The 25,935-nt window shown below is 35.8% G+C and overlaps 1 protein-coding gene and 1 non-coding gene across 2 annotated transcripts in view; both read left to right on the top strand.

The window, feature by feature from the left end:
• Nucleotides 1-1,458: 1,458 nt before the first annotated feature.
• The window catches only part of LOC131693321 (WD repeat and FYVE domain-containing protein 3-like), a 180,400-nt gene continuing 155,923 nt past the window's right edge, over nucleotides 1,459-25,935 (top strand). Inside the window, exons 1-5 of the mRNA XM_058981044.1 lie at nucleotides 1,459-1,573; nucleotides 1,625-1,857; nucleotides 4,155-4,642; nucleotides 19,182-19,373; nucleotides 19,440-19,563. Coding sequence (XP_058837027.1) covers nucleotides 1,794-1,857; nucleotides 4,155-4,642; nucleotides 19,182-19,373; nucleotides 19,440-19,563 — 868 coding nt within the window. The 5' untranslated portion in view covers nucleotides 1,459-1,573; nucleotides 1,625-1,793. The remainder of the gene's footprint in view (nucleotides 1,574-1,624; nucleotides 1,858-4,154; nucleotides 4,643-19,181; nucleotides 19,374-19,439; nucleotides 19,564-25,935) is intronic.
• Trnat-agu (transfer RNA threonine (anticodon AGU)) lies at nucleotides 16,922-16,994 on the top strand. Its single transcript has one exon. It is a non-coding gene; the product is annotated as a tRNA-Thr (tRNA).

Raw genomic sequence — 25,935 nt, 5'->3', positions numbered from 1 at the left:
TTAGCTCTTTTTTGTTTAGTCTAAGCAACTCCAGGCTTTTTTTCTAGTTGGGTTAGATAAATTTCTTTGATTGTCGTAGTCCAGGTGTGGTACTCCAATTGTTCTTTATAGCTGTGATTTCCCTCTTTTTCAAATCAATTTTGAGGACACTCGATGCTGTTAAGATGGTTGTGTTTATTTGCGATTCATTACAAAAGGCTGGGGAACTTTGTGACACTTCAATTACACTATTAAAACACTATATAGTAATAGCAGAAATACACAGAAATATTTTTATTGTGCTTATTTCTTATAAGTCTCTTTAAAAATCAAAAATTGGAGTTTTTAGTTATCAGATTCTATCGCAGCGTTTGCTATTTTTGCAAAAAGCTCATCAAACTGAATGTCTAGTGTTCGCTTAGTAGATGAACTTTATTACAGTGAGATAATGATCTTTCGATTACCCCGGTAGATCATTGATGATTAGAGTCCCGAAAAACAAGAGTCTGAACCAGGTAGTTTTACTAAGAAGTGTGTGTCACTTATAAGTTAATGAATCCTATTAGCAAAATGTAGAACACTTGCAAATCAATATTAATTCTTCAAAAGGGCTAAAGAAATTTTTGTAAACAAACTTGTTCCGCTTATTATTCCGCAGCCGAGTGAAACTTCAAAAGAAACACGCTTTAACTTACATCTTTACCCTTCGTAGAAGGGATTTCAAATGTTTTCTGTGTTGAAATTATAGCAAATTAAGAGAAATCGGCAAAACAAAAGTTTGTTTACAAATCTCATTAGCCCTATTCAAAAGTTAATATAGAAATCTTCTCTAACGAATTAAATTGACACTGAAAGTTGCAATGATGTGTGCAAGGATTACTTGGAAACATCCATACCAAGAAATAATCCTATAGCATAAAATTCTCTTGTTTATAACACTACGCTTTCGAACTCTCTTCCCCTTATAACATGATGGTCCCACATATTTGCACCACACATACTCACACTTTATTAATCACGCATATATCACTTAAAAAAGTGGAAGCGGGTGTCGATCTTACCCCTATGGGGTGTCGGTTTTACCCGAAGTGCCTAGAAAAAATCACTTTGGTTTCCAAGTTTTGCAACCAATAATTTTTAATGAAATAATATTTTTGAAGCGTTGACAAAATTAAGCCTTTAAGAATTTTCTGCAGCAGAATTCTGCTTAGAAAATATAATTTTATTGGTTTTGTGGTAACCCAGAACAATTTTTATGCTTAAGGTGCCGGTTTTAACCATAATTCCCCTACTTTAGTAGTATTGTATCACGTTAAGGTGAGTTGTAATCGGTTAAGAGTAGTCCCATCAAATTTATCTCGAAATTTATAAAAACAACCCTAGTTTGGTTCGAGGCATATGATGTCAGCTATCGTAATAATTTGCTCAGGTTATATGTATCTTACTTCGTATTATTAAAATATGATTTTTTATATCCCATTTCGCACTAGTGGATCGATTTGATATTTGGTTATAAGCAGCGTGGCCAAGCAGCGGTAGAGGCTGCGAATGTCTTTCATCATCTCTTCTACGAAGGAAATGTTGACATTTACAGGTATAATATAGGACGTATTTTAGATAAAATAATACTTTATCATTTTTTCAGTATTGACGATCCCTTGAAAAAAAATGCTACTATCGGCTTTATAAATAATTTTGGGCAAATTCCCAAACAACTGTTCCGAAAAGCTCATCCAGCTAAAAAATCATCCTTTTCCAAGTCCTCATCAGTATTAGAATCGAGTCCCATTACAACATCAGTACAGTTGGGAAATATGAATGATAAACTATTCTTCCATAATCTTGAAATGTTGAAACCATGTTCTCAACCAGTAAAAGGTAGGTACTTACATATGAGGGATTCCATGAGAAACCGGCCGACCGCAAAATATGACCATCGTAGATTCGAACGAAACTTTGCAGGTGTGTTCGGTGTATGAATCTCCATGATATTCTCTGGCAATTGGAATATTTTGATACAAGAGCAATTTTTCAAAAGGGCGTAAGCGTTTCTACGTGCATAAATTTCAATTTTTTTTTGTTCGTTCACTGTATTTTATACAGCAAAACTATCTGAGAACGAGTTACAGGGTATAAATACTTCTATCAAAAAAAAATATACACTGAAAAAAATGTTGTGTCATTTTTTAAAAAAAACAAAAATTTATGTTAAAAATTTAAATTGCGAAAAACCCCATTTTTTTAAATTTTTCTATTTTGTCTACGAAAACCTAAAGAGAAAAGAAACATTTTGAATGTGATTGCATGATGGAGAACTTATCGGTAAAAAAGTTTTTCTAACAATAACTTCATACATGTTTTAAAATTTCATACTAATTGACATACAAAATTGTAATATTATCACAGAATATAATTCTAAGAATCATTTAAAATCAAAATGTATTTAACAAAAATCTTCCAAAATCCGATAGTTTTCGAGATATTTGGAATTTTGCTCCATCAAAAGCAATTAATTCCTGTAATTATGCTCTTTTCAAAAGTTATTCGCGTTACCCCATCATAAAATGTCAAAAATCTAATGTTTATCGTTTTAAAGACGTAAAAGCAAATTTTTTAGTGTATTTGGAGCATGGAGAAGCTTTCAATAAAAAAGTTTTCTTAACAACAACTTTTGACATATTTTTATAATTCATACTATTTGCAGTCAAAAATACAATTTTCTTTTTGAATATGATTCTAAACGCCTTTTTAAATCGAAATGCTCATAGCCAAAATTTTATGAAATGTAGTAGTTCTCGAGATATTTTAACTTTTGTTTTAACAACACAATTATTTTGTTTTATTACGACCTTTTCATAAGTTATTTGCGTTTCTCCATCAACAATAATAAGTTTTTCAAAAGGCCCATAAAATTTCCTACAACTTTTCCTTTGACATCAAGGCGATATTGTAAACCATTTGAAAGCTACATGAAAGTAACCAAAATATTATTTAACCATAGGGTCTGATAATTAAACTATATAGTTGAATCATATTTTGGTTGCTTTCATGTAACTTTCAAAAGATTTACAATATCGCCTTGATGTCAAAGAAAAAGTTGCAGGAAAGTTTATGGGCCTTTTGAAAAACCTATTATTGTTGATGGAGAAACGCAAATAACTTATGAAAAGGTCGTAATAAAACAAAATAATTGTGTTGTTAAAACAAAAGTTAAAATATCTCGAGAACTACTACATTTCATAAAATTTTTGTAATGGGCATTTCGATTCAAAATGGCGTATAGAACCAAATTCAAAAAGAAAATTGTATTTTTGACTGCAAATAGTATAAATTATAAAAATATGTCAAAAGTTGTTGTTAGGAAAACTTTTTTATTGAAAGCTTCTCCATGATCCAAATACACTGAAAAAGTTGCATTTACGTTTTTAAAACGATAAACATTAGATTTTTGAGATTTTGTGATTGGGTAACTCGAATAACTTTTGAAAAGAGCATAATTACACGAATTAATTGTTTTTGATGGAGCAAAATTCCAAATATCTCGAAAACTATCTCATTTTGGAAGATTTTTGTTAAATGCATTTTGATTTTAAATTATGCTTATAATCATATTCTGTAATAAAAATTACAGTTTTGTATGTCAATTAGTATGGAATTTAAAAACATGTTTGAAGTAATTGTTAGAAAAACTTTTTTACCGATTTTTTCTCCATCATGCAATCACCTTCAAAATGTTTCTTTTCTCTTTAGGTTTTTGTTGACAAAATATAAAAATTTAAAAAAAATTGGTTTTTCGCAATTTAATTTTTTAACAGAAATTTTTATTTTGTTGAAAAATGACACAACATTTTTTTCAGTATATATTTTTTTCGGACAGAAGTATTCATTCTCTGTAACTCGTTCTCAGATAGTTTTGATGTATAAAATACGGTAATCGAACAAAAAAAAATTGAAATTCATACACGTGGGAACGTATACGCCCTTTTGAAAAGTTGCTCTTGAGTCAAAATAATCTTATTACCTGTGGAAAATGTTTAGTCTTCCATGCCGGTGAAATGTGTAAAGTTTCATCGGAATCTAAGATGGTCACGATTTTAAAGATTCTCGGACGGATCTTCGTGGAATTCCTCATATTTAATATGCTTACTCGTTATAATGCCGTTTCTATTTTGCAGAACTCAAGGGCCCAGTCGGGCATATAATACAGGGAGACAAGATTGTATTAGCTGTCGAACAGAATAAGATTCTAATGCCTTCAAATTACAGTCGTTACATAGCATGGGGTTATGCTGACCATTCTGTTCGAGTTGGCATGTATGATTCTGATCGAGCGCTATTTGTGTGTGAAAATGTTGCTCCAGATTCTGGAGAGATTCTGGCATGTGCTTGTCCAAACGCAAAAACAATAATTATGGCTGGCACTAATTCCATCGTAACTGTCTGTGATATAGATTTTAAGCACAAACAATTGTACGTTAGGCATACTTTGCATGGACACACGGATGCGGTCACTTCCCTTGCTGCTAGTACAGCATATAACATAATTGTTTCTGGTTCTAAAGACAGATCAGCTATTATTTGGGATATGTCAAGATACAAATATGTACGGCAATTGTCTAATCATGTCGGCGTCATTGCTGCCGTCAACATAAACGAACTCACGGTAAGTTATTGATCAGAATTCACTTTCTAGTAGTAAGTTCGATTTGCAGAGTCGGGAAACTCCCTAGAGTTTTGTGATAACTGTTAACAGCAAATGAAGCTTTTTTAACTTCTATTTGTATCAGTAAAGGAAGTTTTTATGTAAAATTTTAATGATCTCTGCAGGAAAAAAGTACAAACTGGATTATTTAATTTCGTGTGAGATACTTTGCTTTTCAGTTATAAAAATCTACAGAATTCGACACTAACTTAGTATCAGGACCGTCAGATTGACGCTAGCACCAAAAAACGAAAACACTATTTGTGTTTCTGAGCAAACCCCTAGTTCTGCGTGGTGTCCCGGATATACAAAAATTCGAGCCTGTAGTACCCAATGTTAAATTAAAATAGATGAACCTGAATTTGAAAAGTTTCAGAGTGTCGTCACTACATTGCCTCGATCGCAACAGAAAACAATCCATGGTTTACCAGATTTTTCAACAGTCAGTGATGAACCATTCTGTCAGACCTTTTAGTGCATTGGTTTAAATTCATCTGGATCTGAATCCAAACCGGAATTACACAATATTTGCACTAATCAGCCAGAAAAAATATCCATGAATCTTCTATTAGATTTGTAAGTATGTATAACTTACAAAAATAAAGTAAAATGGATGTTCCGAAATCAATTATTTTCTGTGTCATGATTGGCCAGAATTATTCGTCCCGCGCATGCTAGCATTTCATTTTATTGTTAGTCACCTTTTTACAACGTTAAACCTTGTAACGATCGTAAGACATAAGGCCTGTTTGAATTTTTAATCATTCATTTACCCGTCGTCAATAGCAGCAAGCAGCCGAACAGGAGCAGTACGATCCACCGGAATGAAATTGCCCCAGCCAAGGATAAGCATTGATACCGGTCAGAAATCGTTAGCCTGCAAGACATTCGTCGCTATCAGATGCCGTTTTCGATGGTAGTGCATCGGTGTAGTGGAGTTCACTGGCTTTGCACTTTGGAGCACAAGTGTTACTGGAACATACCCAGTTTTATCCTTCACAGCGAGAGTTATTTTATTTTTTATCGCTATCCGGGGAGTTGAAAGTTCACACTTATATACATCATCAAAACGGTTTAGAAACGCGAAAAATTAACAGCTTGATGAGAAAAGCTCAGAATAGTGGTGTATGCTGAGTTCTCAATAACCCAATCAATGTGGGTAGATACCAGAGATCGATCTTTGGCATCATTCTGAAAACCAAGAAGGCGACTTCCGGTTTAGCGTTTTACATTTACATGAAGAAAGCCCACCTGGCCGTGTTTTCATCGCTAGGCAGCACTATATATACCAGATTGTCACGACCCAAAAATTTGGTGGGGTAGTGGGGTTACCCTGTAGCACCCCTCCCCTTTTGGCTACGTGCCAGCGTGGACTTCTGTCTGATTTGTGTGAAGCTTTGGTAAAAAATGGATTGCCTGAAACTCACTTAATTGCAGTGAATGCGATCCGTCAGTGCATTAGCAGTGCGTAATATTCGCAGTTTTTCACATACATATATTGTGGTTCTGATGAAGAATGGTGTTCATAATGCCTTTGATGGTAGTTGAAATGAATCAATTTTCTTTTCCTTTTGAATCTTGATGATATACATTAATATTTTTCCATTTTTAGTAACTTTTCTTATGGTGTCGACAACCGATTACATTTTTCAAAATGGTAAAAAAATATCGTTTTACTGAATTGTTAATAAATTTTTATATGGTGACAGAGTAAATTAAATTCTTTCATATCAGAATCAGAATATATTGCCGTGTGTTTTTATCATTTCCTGAGCGAAAGGAAAGGACAAGGAGGTGTGAGGAAGTACAATTGGAAGGGTGGGAAAATAACAGCATAAAACAAAAATAAACAACAGGTAAGTTAAACTCATAAGGAGTTCAACTTGCCTGCGAATAAACCTAAAGCTCTTTACCACATTGGATAAGAAACTTTAGTATGTCTCTGAGTTTCAGTCGTCCAAACATGATTTCGTCTATATAAGGACGGCCGAAGACTCGAAATCGCAATTTGCGCTACCGCTGGACAGTTGGATATCCGATGATATGAGGTTCCGTAGTCGGATTCACAAAGATCACATGAAAAAGACTCAGCGCGCTGAATAGTTGCCATGTGATAATTGAGTTTGCAGTGGCCGGTTAAAGCCCTGGTCAGCATGCCGCAGTGGAGCTTCGAAAAATGTTGGAGATTTTTCGAAAACACTGTGCACGGTTGTTCTAGAAACGCCTTTGTTTGGCGACACGTTTGTAGATTTCTCCAATTATTGCGGTGCTCGGACGAAGCCCAGGACCGTATTTTTTTCCTTATCCAACTTGTCGAAATTGGCAGCGCGGGCTCAGGACCAACGAAGTCAATCGCTGAACCTGCCCTGGCCAATTCGTCAGCCCATTCATTTCCAGTAATACGGCAATGTCCGGGCACCCAGACAAGGTAGATAGTGTTGATAATGCTTAGTTTTTCAATTTGGGTTCGGCACGCGATCACTAGCTTGGACCGGGATTTGTCTGACGTAAGGGCCTTGATTGCAGCCTGACTATCGGAGCAGAAGTTGATAACTCTGCCGGACAAACTCAGTTGAAGGGCCGATTGTACCCCACACATAAGCGCAAAGATTTCTGCTTGGAATACAGTACAGTATCTACCTAATGAGTGAGATTGTTCCAATCTCATTTCACGACCGTAGACACCAGCACGTCCCTCCATCAGAGAACCGTCAGTGTAACAGACGACTTGCGTTTGTTGTTGTCTTTCCATATAACCAGACAACCACTCCTCTCGAGAGGGAATCTTCACAATGTCCTGTAAGGAAAACTACATGTGGGTGTAATATCGCTGGGAGTAAGAATATCTGCACCCCATGTAACCATTTGTGATCACATTCGTGTATGACTGGTAGCAAGATCAACATGGTTACTGTTCCAAAGCCCAGTCACCTGCAGTCTGTATGCACATGGAAGTGCTTCTTGTTTGAGGTGTATGTGTAATGGTTTGATATTTAGAAGTGCCTCAAAAGCAGCAGTCGGAGTCGTGGTGAAAGCACCAGTCAACGCCATGAGCGCCATTCTTTGCAGATGGTTTAGCTTTGACTGGACTGTCCCCACCTCTCCTCTCTGGCACCCACACAAGGCATCCGTATGACAGTATTGGACGTACAATTGTCGTGTAAATCCAATAGATGTATTTAGGTTTGAGACCCCAGGTCTTTCCAAAATTTTGTCTGCACTGCCCGAAGGCCATGTACGCTTTCTATAACTCCAACGTATTTGACTTGATCTGCACACAGTAGCTCAGAATCATAGAACTGCAAGGGACGAACCCCGGTTGTTATTCGCTTCTTCGTGAAAAGAACCATTGAAGTTTTGCTTGGGTTAACTGATAATTTAACTTGTCGACACCACTGTTCGACAGCTCTTAATGCCTGTTGAATTACGTCAAAGATTGTTCCGATGGAAAATCCAGTAATTAGTATTTGGTAATCGTCAGCAAACCCGTAGGTTGGAAATCCAAGCTCATTGAGTTTCTTCAACAAGCTGTCGGCTACCAAGTTCCATAACAAAGGTGACAGAACGCCGCACTGAGGACAACCGCAAACACTCAACTTCCGTAACTCAGACTGTCGCAGTGACGAGCAAAGTTTGCGGTTACTAAGCATTGCGTCTATCCAACCCGAGATACATGCAGGTATCCCATAACCGCGCGTCGCTCCCAGAATAGACTGGAAGGAAACATTGTCAAAAGCACCCTCAATATCTAGGAATACACCCAAGCTAGATTGCTTGAGCGAGAAAGTCTTCTCAATGTTGTAAACAACATCGTGAAGCAGAGTGATCGTGGACTTCCCACACGGATATGCATGTTGCATTTTGTGCAGTGGATATTCAACTAAACTAACGTTCCTGATGTGATGATCGATTATCCGTTCCAAAGCTTTCAAAAGAAAAGAACTTAAGCTGATAGGCCTAAAACTCTTGGCTTCTTCAAAACTTGAGCGCCCCCCCCCCCTTTGGGAATAAATCTAACAGTTATTTCTCGCTATGCTTTCGGGATATACCCGGTAGCAAGACTGGAAAGCAAAATCTTTTTCAAAACGCACATTGAATCCCTTTTGCAGTAGCACGGGAAGTTGTTGGATTTTCGTCGGAGGAATAAGAACTTTCTAAGTATTTAAAGCCTTTATTACAGCTGAAGGGAAGGTTTAAAAACTTCCTAAAACGGTCGAAAATTCATGCTATAGATTTTAGTTTTAGGTTATGTTCAATTTCACTTACGTTTAGTATTCTTATTCCTTTTTTTAACTTTGATCGAACTTAATGTTCCTTTTAAATTTAACTTGTCTCTACAATTAGTTTAATAAGAATTCAGTAAGCCTTTTTTAGGTATTTTACCGTTAGTCTTGCCGGTTGGTGGAGATTAGCGTAAAGCACAGTGAAACCTACACGTTCAGCAATCGCCTATCTTCCTAACCTGACCTTGCTGTAACCTATGAATCGAATTCAATATTTGTATATATATATATATATATATATATATATATATATATATATATATATATATATATATATATATATATATATATATATATATATATATATATATATATATATATATATATATATATATATATATATATATATATATATATATATATATATATATATATATATATATACGCCAGTATGGCAAATCGATGATGTTAAATAGGAAATATTTCTTGCCTAACCACGTGAACTGTATGACACTGTTCTAGCCTTGTCTGTTCTCCTTCAGTAATGATTGCTGTCATCAAATCGGGTTACCAGTAACTGTTCTTTCAGTCTGTGGGGCCTCGCAAGGCGCGCCGACCAAGGGGTCGCAACAGTCCCCCCCGAGTATGCCAACTTCGTTGCTTACTTGAATTTCGCGCCTAACGTCAAGGACAGCCATTTTTACCACTGGTCGCTCGTAGATCCCGGTTGTCGTTTGTACGGTTGCTGCTCTTATCTGTCCATCTCTGCTATTGCACACCGCGATGATGCGGCCTTTTGGCCAGCAGTTGCGAGGAAGGTTGGGGTCTGCAATAACTACCACATCGTTGATCTTAATTGGTTTCACTTTTTTGAACCATTTTGTGCGTTTCGAGATATCCGGTAGATAATCGTGAACCCAACGCCTCCAGAACAAGTTGGCTTCTAATTGTGAGGTTCTCCATGAACGTCTCAGTATTGCATCGCTATCGTCGAGAGGACTTACTGGCTTTAATCTACTAGAAGAGCCTAGTATGAAGTGGTTCGGGGTTAAAACTGGGGCTTCCGGATCATCCACTGGCACATGTGTTAGTGGCCGCTAGTTTACGACGTTTTCAATTTCAGCCAAAAGATTGCGGAGTACTTCGTCCATCAGATTTCGCTCGGGATTAATCGCACTAATGTTTTTCTTTACTGGTTGTACTAATCTCTCCCAACTTTCGCCCATATGGGGGGATGCAGGGGGAAGGAAAGACCATTCTGTTTGGGGACTCACGATTTCGTTAATCAGCTTATCCTGCTCCATCAACTTCAGCGCAGTTGCCAGTTCCTTACTAGTTGCCGTGAAGTTCGTGCCTCGGTCGCTATAGATATGATTTGGAACGCCCCGCCTTGCCATAAAATTTCTAAGAGCCATCACGCAGGAGTTGGTATTTAGAGAATGAGCAATTTCCAGATGTATCGCTCACACTGTTAAACATGTGATGAGTACACCCCATCGTTTTTCTTTCCTACGCCCTACGACCAGTGTTAGAGGACCGAAATAGTCGACTCCAAAATGTGAAAATGGCCTAGTAAATGCCGCCAGTCGGGCTGGAGGAAGGTCTGCCATCATCGGAGCCTGAGGAATTGCTGCACCATTTTTTGCACATTTGACATTGTGCTCTTATTGTACAATACAACGCCCGCAAGTTAGGAATATAATACATCTGTCTCACTTCATTTAGGACTGTTTCGTGATTACGATGGTGATATCGCTCAAGATAATCCTGTACGATGAGCTTTGTAACATGATGGGTCTTCGGAAGAATGATTGGATTTCTAGCGTCAGCCGTAGCATATTCGCATAGGGTGGTTCTACCACGCCGTCGAATGATACCTTGTTCCTTGACGTACGGGTTTTCACGAAAGATTGAACTGGAATCCTTAATGCTTGCTGCATCTACTTCGATGTTTGAAAGTAAGCATAGTCGACTGCAGATAATACGAAGACTCCTCCCAGTGGCTGAGATGCTAGTATCATCACAGAAAAGTGACTTTTTACAGCCTGTAGGTAGATTTGGAAGATCAGAGGTAAAAATATTGTATAGTATTGGTGCGACGCTTGATCCTTGAGGGACGCCTGCTTTAACGGGTAGCTTATTAGATTTACGATTCTGATAAGAAATCTGTAGCGTACGGTTAGTAAGATAATTTTTAATTATCTTTATTATGTAAATTGGAAAATTGAAATCCCACATTTTGGCAATTAAACCTTTGTGCCAAACACTGTAGAAAGCTTTTTCGATGTCTAGAAGAGCAACTCCAGAATAGCCCACTGAGATATTTGCCTTTATCAGGTTAGTTACTCTCATAAGTTGATGAGTAGTTGAATGTCCAATACGAAATCCAAACTGCTCAGGAAGAAAAATAGAATTCTCATTGATATGTGACATTCTAGTTAGGATGATTTTTTCAAATAATTTACTAATAGAAGAGAGTAAGCTAATTGGTCGATAGCTAGATGCTTCTGCTGGGTTTTTATCTGTCTTCAAAATAGGAATAATCTTGACATTTTTCCATCTTTCAGGGAAGTATGCTTATTCAAAACATTTGTTGAATATTTTGACCAAGTATCTCATGGTGATTTCGGGAAGGTTTTTAAGAAGAATGTTGAAGATTCCATCATAACCTGGAGCTTTCATATTTTTTATCTTTTACATTTCTTATAAAACAAATGTATAGAATTCGCTCAAACTTTCAAGATTTTTTCCGAGGCCCGGAGTCTTATATACCAGTCAACTCAGCTCGACGATTTGGGACAATGTCTGTGTGTGTGTATGTAACGGACAAATTCTCATTCGTGTTTCTCAGCAATGGCTGAACCGATCTTATCCAAACCAATTTTAAATGAAAGAACTAAAAAACAGTATGAACGCTATTAATTTGTTTTTGATTCTGATGTTTAGTTTCCAAGATATGAATGTTTGAATGTATAAAAATGGCGTTTTTTGCAGTTTTTTTTAACTTATCTGCCGAAATTGACAATATAGATTAACAATTTAAATGTTTTTAGACAGCTTTAACAAATACCTTTCGAACAAGCTATAGATTGTTGAAATCGGACTATTATCAAAAGAGATATTTAACATTAAATGCGGACGAAAGATTTTTATCATTTCCCATTGCCAGAAATATGACCAAAAACATGTAATCTATTATTAACGCCAAAACGGCTTATTTTAGGTCAATAGTATCTTCGAAGAATTTAATGAAGGCAATATGCCCTTTCTTTTGGTATTGTGCTTTTGCTAATTAATCCCCCTATGAGTGAGGTATTTTCACAAATTTTCTTGGAAGTGATTATATCGAAATAAGGTCTTCAGCAAATTTGTAGCTCTTACTTTTGCGAATAACTTTACTAAAGCCTTCAAATATCTATTTTGAATACTTTAAAAGTTATGGCTTGTTGTTTGTTGATTACTCTTTGTCGCCTATTTATTGTTCAATATAGTAATAACCCATTGAAATAAGCTAAACATTATTTCGATAAAACGAATTTTGTATTTCATTTTACTATCTACAACCGCTAGAAATAATCACCGAACACTTCCAAGTTGACTGGAAAGAACTTGATAACTTATCAGTACAAAAATGTTCATTTGTGCGAACCTTCTGACTGCAATTTTTCTAACTTATAACCATCGGATCGATCGAACATATCGGAAAATGAAAAGCGAAATAAATAACTCCAAGCAACGGCGTAGCCAAGAGAAGGTTTTGGGGTTTAACAACATACAACCCCCCCCCCCCACCACACCAAAAAAAAAAATTGGATTGAAGTTAAAAATTTATTGATGCAGACTGATTTAATTCAATATTACAATAACAATTATCTGATCCGTAGATTGATAACCTATTGTTGTAAACATCATGAGGACTTTTGATAAATTGTCGGAATGGGGTCCTGATATATAACTGATCTATTGGTCTTGATTTCACAGTTGTCTAATAGCATCAATATCAAATTCCTGCCTGAAAACATTCCAACAGAAAATTCCAGAGTTCTGTAATCAAACATAATCCTCAGATTTATTTTCAAATTGAGCTCGTTTTTGTAGAAATGTACTGTAATAAGGGTCTTTATTTAATAGGAAGCGAAGTTAAAATTGATTCAATGTCTGTGAAACATAGAACTGCTCACCAAACAATGCATAACTTTCAACATTTGCTAAAAATGTCTTTGCCTTTCTCATTCACTCTAAAATTCGTCAATCTAATCCCGACCCGGAGAGCCGTGTGTCATATGCCAATCGACTGAGTTCGTCGAGATCGGAAAATGTCTGTGTGTGTATGTAAGTGTGTAAGTGGAAAAAAATGTGACCTCTGTTTCTCAGAGATGGATGAACCGATTTGCACAAAGTTTGTCTCAAATGAAAGGTACAACCTTCCCATCGGTTGCTATTGAATTTTTTTATTGATTGGACTTCCGGTTCCGGAGTTACGAGTTGATGAGTGCAATCACACAGCAAATTCCCATATGAACTGAAATGAAAAATTTTCAAAATCAAATTTGTATTTTTGATGCCAAATGACTTTAAAATGCATGAAACATTGAGATGTTTGACAAAAATTGACTTCTTTGGACTTTGGCACATTTTTGCCTTTCTCATATAGAAAGGTTATGCAATCACTCCAAAAATCGTTAATCATACCGGCCCGGAGGATATGCAGTGAGGTGTTGCTACTTTAAAATTAAAACTAGTTTAAAATTTCTTAACAAGTTGAAAATTTTCGGCAGGACCTGGACCTCCCGGATCTTTCTCCATGATCCGCCGCTGGTTTCAAGCGATGTTTCAGTATCACATAGTATCTCAAGATCGTGGCAGTCGATCCATTGTTGTAGAGAGAAATTTATGAAAAATAGCGATTTCCATTCGACTCTAGCAGGTTCTGATCGATTTTGATGAGCATTTGATTTTTGTTATATGACCAATTATATGTATAGGTCAAATGTTCAAAAACAGTAATTTAAGGGCAAGATAGCATGATTTTGAAACCGCCAATTTCGGAGGTTTAGTATTTTCGATGAGTTTTACAAACATTAAACAGCGCATCATTTGATAAAATAATTTTAACGGTATATCGTCCAAGAAGTATTTATGGTTAATTTTCTCAGGTTAATATTCATGACTACAATAAAGTCTCAACAAATTTGCTAAAGACACGAACTTTGTTACTATTTTCTGAAAAAATAATTCTGCATAATTTTAAAACTTCAAAAATTACGGTTTCGGAATTATGCCGTTTGGACAGTATGATCTATTTTCACCAAACCGAATTTCTGGCTACGCCGCTGATTTCAAGTAAGTAGAAACAAAGTCGTTCTACGCTCGTTCAAAAGAAACTTCTTCGAATGCTGAATTATAATAATGAATAATTAATCTATTATAACACATTGAAACCCCGATTTTATCAGTCAAATATGAACATATGTTTGATGGGCTCTAGCAGACGAACAAGACTGAATTCGAGTAAATCCTTTCTTGAGCATGTTTTCCTTATCACGAAGATATGCGAAATATGCGAAAATAAAAAGTTCATCATAATCAGAAATAGTTATCAGAGTACATCAAGGGACGAGAAGAATATTTGAACAGCTTCAGTTTATTATAAAGAAAAAAATTGCCCGATTTAGTCAATGTCCCCATTTTGTGTATTTTAACACGATGAGACTGATAAAAATGGGTCATTATTGTATGTATTATTCGCTGTGTTTCACATTAATAGGTACATTTCTTTTTTGGATATTTTTTATTGCATCGAACTACAACAATTTTTAGGTAGTTTTCAAGGGGTTATTTTATAGACTTCTTCCAAAATTTGGCGAACCTATTCCAATTCGTATACCAATTAATTGGTATACTTAAAGGTTTATATGTTGCAGATAGAGAAAATACTGAATTTTTCAGCTTTTTTCCTACACAATATTAAGAAAGCTTATCAAACAATTATTCCTAATAAGTTTGTGAAAATTATAAACTATTTGAAATTTTTTAATAGTTTAATTTTTTATGCAACCGTGATTTTTTAATAAATAGTGATCATCGCTTCACAACGTAGTCTATTTTTCATGGCTTGCGATGAGCACGATCTCTCGAATTGCTGAACTGAAAATTATGGAATAGAAATTAATTTTTAGTATTCTTTACAGATTTAACTCGCCGCGCAGCTCTGAATTGTACCCGCTGGTGCCCTAAGACGATTTCGCTAGATTTTCAGAGCACTGTGCACCCAGTGCATTTACGCAAGTGACGGAAGGTTATCGAAAAGATTCGTGAAACAAAATGCAACAAATATATAAAATGTTTATAGCCTCTTATAAAAAGGGATTCTAGGCTCTGCCTAAAGAACGAACTATTAATTTATAAACAAATATTTAGACCGGCAATGCTATATGCAGTGCCAATCTGGGCAAGTTGTTGTGCTACCAGGAAGAAAACGCTTCAAAGGATTCAGAATAAAATTCTGAAAATGATTTTGAAGCGTCCTCCCTGGTTTAGCGCAAATGAGTTGCACAGACTCGCAAACATAGAAATTATAATGAACAGTATTATAAGCAACTTCCGACAAAAATCGTTGCAATCTTCAGCTCTCTTTATAGTTTATAAGTTAGTTTATAAGATTTGTTTAACTCCTTATTCAGAAGACAAGTAGGTTTAAAACATCCTACTGCAAAAAATACTTAACTGCGAAAGCATATTATAACTTAATAATAATTAACTGAATCACGCAAACAATAGGGATGAAAAGTCACCACTTGTGACTGAACACTAAATATACTAAATTAGAAATGTAATGCAAACAAAACTATTTGATTAGAAAATAATATATAAAAAAAATTAAAAAAAAAAATCTTTGGGTTGTTTTTAGGTCTCAGTATTATTAGTTCATCTTTAAATTCTCCAAATTAATCAAAATCGCCTGTTGAGAAAATGTCATCGAAAACGATTCATAATTCCACGATTGCCAATATGAATCGGAAGAAATGAAAATGATGCATTTTTAAATTGAATTTAACAGTCTACTGCACGGTAAAAAATCGTCACGCTAATGGAAAGTGATTTGCAGTTGATTTCGCACTACTTGCCCAACCTTTCAATTGAGTTCTTTGCGGCCGATCTCACGAACACTAATGAAGCTTCCTGGTTGAAAACAATCCCATTTACTTTTGCCGTCTTTGTTTATTATTTTCCACCAGCTTGTGATGTAGTATTTGTGTCATGTGGCGTGTACGTACATGGGCCGTAGAAAAGTCTATACGATGTGTCAATCTATTGGAATAGATCATATCAAAGCACTACGAAATCAACAGCAAAACACTTCCATTTGAAATGAGTTGCACATTGCTTCTGATTGATCTTACATTCAACTATATACATATTTCTTACGGCATATCCTATTATAAATATGTTACCTGAGAATAAACATTTGCATAAATTATCCACAAGTACAATATATAATACTCACGTTCTACATTACTTTGGAAATGCAACTTATCCATTTTTGCTCCTATTTGCGAACATATGTTTGTAATCGGTTAAAGACTTTAGTGTTTTGGTACCTTTGACAATTGTAATTAAAGATGAAACCACTCAAATTCAATAGATTAGTACAGTGGAGCGAATTCAATGGCTATTCATTTCAATTTAAAGATCATTTCTATTAAATAGCTTTCAAAGACCAGGTCATTTTGATAAGAGTTATACATCCTTAAAAAATCAATGCTAAATCACTTCAATTGTTAGTGATGCATGATAAACTGATTCAAGTGTACAATCATTTAAATTAAACGTGACAATTTTTTACCGTGTGGACCTAAAAATAGATAACGAGAGAGATTTTGCCCGATCGGTGAGAGTGAGAGGTGACGATCTGCTTATAGGATACATTGGGGGTCGATGGGTCAATTAGGAGGTATTGGAGGCTGCGGCGGTGATCACAAAAACTGTTGGGAACATGTGATGGCATCATCACAGTTCCTCGATGGCGGAGTGGTTAACGCACCCAACTAGTGACTGGGGGATCGCAGGTTCGATTCCTGCTTGAGGACATATCTTTTCTCAGTGTTTCCAGTAAAGGTGAAATTTCACCGTTTCTTCATTCTCACCGTCCCGGGCATTCTTTCTCTGTTTGTTTTCCAGTGAACACGTTCATAAAAATCCTTAAGAAAGGAAAAAAACAAAGACTCACGTCCAAATAAGGAATACATACAATTCAATTGTTTTTCAATTATTTGACTGTGCGTTTTATGTATTATTATATTATTATTGTCGTTTGTACATTTTTACTTTGAAGTATAAAATAAATAGTGTTCAAAATATGTCGTAAAAATAATGGTGCCAAATTCTGGTCGCACATAATCATTAATGAAATTTTCGTGAGTTAATAATTAGGATTATTTTGCATCTCCAGTGTTGTAATTCTTCGAAAGACAATCTCACAATATCATATTACCGTATAAAAGTGACCCCATATACGAGATATAGAGAGTGCGCCAGCTCTCTTGACGCATCTTACCATAATCATCGATTTTCGACTGATTCCGGGTTTTTCGGAATCCTGTTCTGTACATTCAACCACCTTTCATGCGGCATATCAAATTATATTAAATGGTCAACAGTGAACAATTTAATCACATTCAAAAAATGTCACGTTAGGGTGTGGTGTCAATTACAATCAATTTTCCAATTGGATGTGTCGCATGACAGGAACCTTCCACAAAAGTTTTGGTTCGAGGAGCCGAATTCCCGAATAACCGAAACCGGTCGAAATACCTCACAGGACCTAATTTTTAGAAATGTGATTGCATTGTTCATAGATTACCATTTTGTAAATAAATGGAAGTAAAGCCGTTCATCTTAGTCCTTGTGTTCAAGAGCCGATATCTAGGGTCCATCGTAAATTACGTAACGCAAAAATTGCCCAAAATTGAATCTCCCTTGTAACAAATTGTCACAAATATTATGTAAAAAATTCTCTATTTTTTTTCTTCTGTAAAAACATGTTACATAACGTTCTAGCTCACTCCCTCTCCCCCATACGGCACAACCTGCATCGCTTCAATACTGAACAAACCCTCTCTGATGTTCTTCTCACAACCTAACTACAATTCACTATACATCTCAATCTAACAAAATCATAGTTAGGACAATTTCGGACAGTCCATTCGTAAATATGTATGTTCTCGAAATTCAAATAGTTTATACAAATAGGTTATACGGGTTCCAACCAGAGGTGGGTAAGAAAACCAAAATCTCAACACGTGTAAACAAGTGATGCACATCGTATTCGGTTTGGATTTCGTTCACACGGTAAACGAAAGAAAAACCTCCACCGAGTCTCAGTTTACCAAACCAAACCAAGCCACTCAGCACCGTTTACATGTGTGTACGAATTTCAACTTGTGTTGATGTATTCTCAGCAGCGGTTTCGGTTTGGCTTTAGAAAACCGAGCCTGGTTTTTTTTTTCTGTACACTGTGCTTCGGTTGAAAGGAGAAGCAGTAAATTCGTCTGCAGTGCTGCCGAATAGACAACTGAATTGAGTTCAATTAGTTGTTGAGAGTCAATGGGGTAATATCGAAATGGCTGGTTCTGAGCAGTTGTTAAAAGTTCAACAATTGATGTATGTTTCAATGCTGAACCATGATATGTAGATATGTTTGATTTGGAAAAGTTGTCTAGAGCATACAAATTGATGTTAATGTCACAATGTTTAAATTGAAATTAAAGAAAATAATGAAATCAGCGATGTCAATAAAATAACAAAAACAAAATCAATTAAATTACCGAAACACTACCTTGTATTATACCTAAAAGAAATTTGTTTAGATTTCTTAATAAAAATACTAGCAGCACTAGCATAGCCGATAAAAATCAACCCGAATACACAACCGCAACACAACCGAAGTTTGGTTTCGTTATTCTCGTGTTTCCTTCCATACTCGTGCACCAGTAAACAAACATCAAAACCAAACCGTGGTGCTGTGTAAACGAAACTCGGTTTGGTTTTCGTGTCTCGTATAAACACAACCAGCGATAAGACCGCACACACTGTAAAGGAAAAATAAACACTTGTGAAAATTTGGTTTACCGTACCGGTACTCAACCGGTATTTTCCCTCCTCTGGTTCCAACCACAACCACTGTCGGTTCATATATTTCAATAGCTGAATTAGATCTTCCTCAGTTGTGTCTTCACCAAAAACAACTCAAGTAATGACTTTCTCCTTTTATGTAGGGTGACATTGCAACATGCTCTGCTACGTGGCTTTATGTATGGAGTATCAACGGCGATTGTCTGGCAAAGGTCAATACAAGCATTGGATGTGCGGATCGTATGCAACAAATATTGTGTGTTATATTTTCGTGTAAGGAAGAATGGAACAAAGACAATGTTATCATAACTGGCTCAACGGATGGAGTTGTACGGGTAAGTCACCACCACGATGAGATTCAACATGTACGCTAGATAATTTCATTTCTCCGTATGTCACAGGTTTGGTCTTTAGATCATGTGCAAATACCCACAGAACGCCAAAGTTGCAGCGACGGAGATTTGTGTTCAGATGCTAAAACTGAATATGAAAGCGACGAAGAAACCTACTCACTTGAAGATGTCGGTAAGACTACATTCTCTCAATACTTTAATGTCGCAATGGCTTTAGCAATCCAATCGAACGCGTTACACACCTACGATTAATTGCATGTTTTCCTTATACATCGGAGATATTTCTTAGTTAAAACTGCATTTGTATTTAGAGCAATATTCTTTCTTCCAAATAGCTCTTGGTACACAACACTGTGAATAGAATATACAGTCCGCGTAAGGACTGTTTTCTGACATTTTGAGCTTGATCTGGACTAGCTGAAGTTACACAGGGAATCAGTAGATAATTATGCTTGGAAGTAGCGAAACATCTTTCAATGTGCAACTCCTGGTAATCTTGAAGTTGTTTATTGATCAATACCGAAGCCGGTCAAAGTTTTTTTTCAAAGGCAGGACCACATGAAATTTCAGATTAGATTCGTATTTTTGATGCCAAACATCTTTAAAACGCATAAACGTTATCTCGAATTTTTTTTTTAAGAATTCACTTTTTGAGACTACTTTTGAAAGCTTTTAATGGATATAAACAACGCAAACATTCTCGTGTTCATGATTGAGAAAGGCACAATTGCACCGATATGTGGATTAAAACAGGTTTTCGTGTTATACTAGTTTAGTGTTGTAGATTCATAAAAAAGGGGCGGAAGGCGAAAATTTTAATAATTCAATAATAAGTTTAAAAATAAGTTGTACCTACTAACCTTGCTCGTATGGTTTTTGTACTCCCGAAGGTAAGGCTTTTAGAGAAGCTAGCTTAATGCGGCTATGTCGCATAGCCGAGTCCGAGGCTGCTGAGGATCCGCCTGACGAGGTGGCCTAATTACTTGTCATCGGAATCGCAAGCAAACCTGTGATCCACTCGTTTGCCCGATATACTCAAACATAGGGACTATCGCAAGCTTAAGTCCGACTGAGCGGCAGCGAAGTCGGACAGCACTAGAAAAAATCGATGTGGCGTAGCCACATTAGGCATTAACAATGTCTTATTTAGTAACAATAGGGTAGTATTTATTGACAAAAAATAAAATATTGTCGTTGCCTAATGTGGCTACACCACATCGTTTCATTCGTGTGCTGTCCGACTTCGCTGCCGCTGGACTTAACACTACACTGTTAAAAATCCAAACGTTAATTCCATTTGTTTCAAATCACTTAAAATCCATATAAAGAAGAAATGCTAATGTTATCACGCGCACACATACCTTCTATGTGTCAATTGTATAAACTATTTATGCACACACAAAAGTTATATGTGCGTATTGTTATAGAATCGGGTTTTATGTGCCTTATAGTTATGAAATGTTAATGTAAGATCAATATTTCTTGTAAACACACACATTAGGTTTATGTGCCAGCAAATAGTGTCTTTATTCCTCCGCTAATTGCAAAAATATATGTGTAGAATCAATAGGCATAACGTTTACATTTTGTTGAGTCTAGGGAAAGCCGCTATGTATACCGGCAAACGATTGGATCGCAGATTTGCCTGCGTTTTCGATAACAAGCACGCGGCCACCTCGTCCGGTGTACCCTCGGCGGCTTTACGCCGCTTCGGATCCTTGGACTCGGGTATGCGGCATAGCCGCATTAAGCTAGTTTTGCCAAAAACCTTACTTTCGGGAGCACAATAACCATACGAGCAAGGTTAGTAAGTACAACTTATTTTTAAACATAATAATGATTTTTTTAAATAAACGTAAACTAGCATATTTTTAAAAGAAAAACATGTTTTCCGTTTGCAAGAAAAGAAGAACCTAAAGTAAACAATTACCAAATGAAGTAACTCACTACTGTAGTAAGGTAGACAGACGCCTTTTTATTCATCTCATTAGTAACGCTTTTATACAGAAGTATGAATATTCAGCTATATACTTAACAACTAATAACTGAAAATTACGGAAATAATGGATTTTGTGAAAGCAGTTACTATCTGCACCATGCTTGGTTCCTAAACTTCGATATCAAGTACGGAAGTAAACTGTTTTTGTTGGGTGACCGGCTCCTTTGGCTTCGAAAGAAAACTGAATTCAGAATAAAACCGTCGGTCATATGCGAGTGTGGCACCATTCGTATATTACACTCGTGATGGACAGACCAGGGTCACTGCACCGAGCGTGTCGGTGAAAGAAAACCCGTCTACGTGGTAGCTATGATGGAACATCTTGCCGCCAATGTATTGGAGCTGGCAGTAAACGCTGCCCGTAATAACAAGTAGACCAGGATCATTCCCCGTCATCTGTAGCTAGCTATTCGAAATGACGAAGAGCTGAATAAATTGCTCTTCGGCGTGACTATTTCCCAGAGTAGTGTGTTGCCTAATATCCAGGCCATTCTAATACCAAGGAAGACCGAAAATAAAACGGAAGAAAATGGTTACCACCGGAGAGAAGAAAAATGCTGGTAGTGGGGATGAGGAAGCCAAAGGTTGCCACTAAGAAACCTGCTGCGAAGAAGGTCAAAGCTATACCCCTGCAAAGGCGGTTGCAGTTGCCACTAAACAGAGGGCCACCAAACCATCGATGTTTGCAGCGAACAAGCCGAAGACACCTAAGCCAAAGAAGGCCCTAAGGTATTTCAACTTTACACTATTGAAAAAGCCATACTCTTGTAAAACAGTGTGAATTTTTTCGTTTTGTGAATTGTTGAAGGATTTCTATGATGCGAACACCAATTGATTCATACTGTTGCCAGTAATAAAAAGATACACCCAAAACTCGACCGTAATACTTTTACGGTAATAAGAAAAAAATGTTCTAATAGGAAGACGTTTAATACTGAAACGGTCCCAACAAAAAATTCCCCAAAATATCAACACATTCAAATCTTCTCTGCGTCGCACACATCCCGATCAAAAACACATAACAAAAAGATTTCGAAACTATATCTCGCGATGTTACTTATTGTAATTTTCTGTTATTTTAACTACTACCGAGACCTAATTTATAACACAATATGTTACGAAAATTGCATTCTATTATAATCTTTTTATTTCATTCTGATCGGGATGTTTCATCAATTCTTATACAATAAATATAACGCGTCGGATTATCTGGAAGTGTGTAGCACTTCGCTTGTCATTGTATTGCGCATCAAGCGAAGCGAACACAATGTGGAAAAAGACGAGTTTCGATTTTCTCTACACTACACGTCCATTTTCGGTGTCTGCTGACCACTCTTTTTCAAATGACACCCATATTGATGGTAGTTCTCGCTATTTTATGGTAACTGGAAGTCGCTATCTTGGATTAAAATATGGCGGTAGTCGTCAATTTTCGGTGTTTGCTGACCCCCCCCCCCCTTTCAAATAACTTCCACATTAATGATGGTTTCATTGATTTGTGATGAATAATTTCTGAAACCATTCTTTGGATAAAAATGAAATATTTTTCCTCTCAGGGCAAAAGTGGTATATCTTTTTAACCCACTTTTGCGCAAAGGTTTTTTATCTCAATTCTGCTGTGACTGGTACTTAAACCGGTTTTGCTCTTAACCCTAGAACGTTGCACTGGGGTACAAATGAACCCTACGCCTAATGGGACCCTAACCATAATTCAATTTAGAGTTTTTAGCAAGAGTAGGAAAAGGTGGTATAGCCAGTTTGCTTATAGCCTTCGTAGAAGCAGGTGTTAAAGTTGGCGTGGGGTACATTTGTACTCCAGTGTACGGTTGCCGTTAGCGTTTCGTCAGGTTTCGTGCTGTCAGTGGAAATGTGAGTCGTTACAATACCAGTTTAAATACTGGTTGTTTTACTACGTAAGTAACAGTTAGTATTGTAAAATCGTTTTTAATCATTTATTCAATTAATTTAATTTAATCTTGAAGTAGAAAAAAAGTCGTTCTCATTTTTGCTTATTTATATTGTTTTATTTGTTATTTTTTATAGTTTTTCAAAACAATGACTCGCAAGTATAATTTGCGCAAGTAAATCCTGTAACAGTAACGTTACGTGTTACTAATATATTACAGGTCAGAAATTTTTTTTTCATTTAAATTTCCATCCCATTTCGTGGTATTTTCCAAAACCCGATTTTTAAACCTTCACCCTTCCAAATAATTGCACTTTTGCAAAAATATCGTAATTTCATTTCATGCCGATTCTAGACCATTCTTTCAATTTTTAAAATCATTTGATTTTTTTAAAATCGGTTGAAAATTCGCAAGGTTTTAGTAATTTTTGTGAAAAAAATCAAAATCGCGATTTTTTTTACTTTTTACATTTCTTATAAAACAAATGTATAGAATTCGCTCAAACTTTCAATATTTTTTCCGAGGCCCGGAGGGCCGAGTCATATACCAATCGACTCAGCTCGACGATTTGGGACAATGTCTGTGTGTGTATGTAATGGACAAACTCTCATTCGTGTTTCTCAGCAATGGCTGAACCGATCTTATCCAAACCAATTGCAAATGAAAGTCCTTACACCCAGACAGACCATTTGTTTTTGATTCTGATGTTTAGTTCCTAAGATACGAATGTTTGAATGTCCAAAAAAGGCGCTTTTTGCGGGTTTTTTTAAATTACTGTCGAAATTGACAACAACGATAAACGATCTTCAGACAGCTTAAACGAATACCTTTCGAACGAACTATAGTATATGGAAATCTGACTATTAGCGAAGGAGATATTAAACATTAAATGCGGGTGACAGATTCCTGCCGTTTCTCAATATCTAGAAATAATACCGAAAACATGAAATCGACTATTACTGCCAAAGCGGCTAAGTTGTGGTCAATAGCATCTTCGGAGAAGTTATTGTATTTAAAAAGCTCTTTCTTTTAACATTATATTTTCACTGATTAATCCCCCTATAGTGAGATATTTTCATTTCTTTTCTTTTAAGTGATTGTATTCAGATGATGTCTTCTGCAAATTTATAGACGAATTTCGCTCTAAATCGTATTCAGAGTTGGAAGCACCTTCTCAGATTTTAATGAAACTTTCTGTACATGAAGACTTTGGCACAAAAGGTTTCTTTGCATACTTTGTTTTTCAAAAAATGATCTAGACTGTCTTTTGAAAAGGGCCAAACTTTGTTTACCAATATTTTCCAAATAGCTATAGTCTAAAAATGACAAACCCTACAAAAAAATGTTGTAGGAGTGGTTTTCACAAAATCATTCAAATTTTGAATAAAAATATTGAAAAAATTCTTCATTGACTCCCACACTGAAAAAAAATCGATTTTAAAAATTTAAAGTCGATTTACAAAAAAAAACCATTTTTGATTGGGATGAAATTTTGTTCCAAGATAGATAATTATGTTCCCTACCTACCGTCAAAAATTAAAGTTGGGCACTTTCAAGGAAAAAAAGTTGTTTGAAAAAAACTTTTCCTTGTCCAAACTGAATTTTTTTCTTCACTGTATTTCTATCGAAAACTAAACCAATGAAAATCACAATCATCTCAGAATCCAATAAAACTCAGTTTGTGAGAAGATATTGTCTAATTTAGCAACTAAGCATATTTTTATTTAGGGTTAACTACTTCTTCATTTTTCATAAAATAGATTTTTTTTTATTAATTTATCTAAAAGTACTACTACTTGAGAATGTTTTCCCAAATTTTTATAGAGATCCGAGAAATAGATCGAAAGTTACAGCGCTTCCAAGTGCGCTTCGTCTACCAAGAGCAGTAGTAATTTGAAATTTTAAACTCGATTATCTCGAAATGTCGTCTTACTAAAAATGGTTTTTCCGTGATCACAATTGCCGAAAGGCTACTCTATCAATTTTCTTATTATTTTTTTAATTGATCGTAATTAATTTTTCTCGTACTTTAACGATTCCTTTTTTATTCATAATTTTTTGTTTCAATGATAAGAATTTTTTATTACAATTTTTAAAGCTTAAAACAGCTTTTTTTTATTAAAAACGTTCTCGAATGCATGAAAAAATATTATTTATGCAACTAATCGTTATGGTACGAGGAATACTCATATCCTAATGGAATTTTTTGAATTTTTGGATTTTAGATGTTTGGTCTTCAATTGTGATCACCGCAAATCTCTTAAATAAAAAAAGGGTTTCGGGAAAAAGCCATAACTCCGCCAATTATCATTTTTTTTTATAAACTTATGCTTGTTTATTTCACTGAAAAATGTACTACCAAAATATTATAATTTTGATGTAATGAAAACATTGCTTTATTCCTTTTCATAAATTTAAACTTTCTTGACATTTCTTTCATTTGAATTTTGCATAATTATTTATTTATTTTAATACTTGTACCATAACCGCTGCTCCTTCCCCGCTAGTTAAAACTTGTCGTCATCATCCTCCCCTTCTAATGGCTATTTCGGAAGGTACTCCCGCCGTTTTCAATAATGCCGACGAGACAACATACTACGACTTCAGAAATGGAAAATTTGATGCCATGAATCAATTT

The sequence above is a fragment of the Topomyia yanbarensis genome, chromosome 3 (genome assembly GCF_030247195.1).
Source record: "Topomyia yanbarensis strain Yona2022 chromosome 3, ASM3024719v1, whole genome shotgun sequence".
Classification (NCBI taxonomy): Eukaryota; Metazoa; Arthropoda; class Insecta; order Diptera; family Culicidae; genus Topomyia; species Topomyia yanbarensis.
The sequence above is the reverse complement of the archived record's forward strand: the minus strand, read 5'-3'. Positions and strand labels throughout refer to the sequence as shown.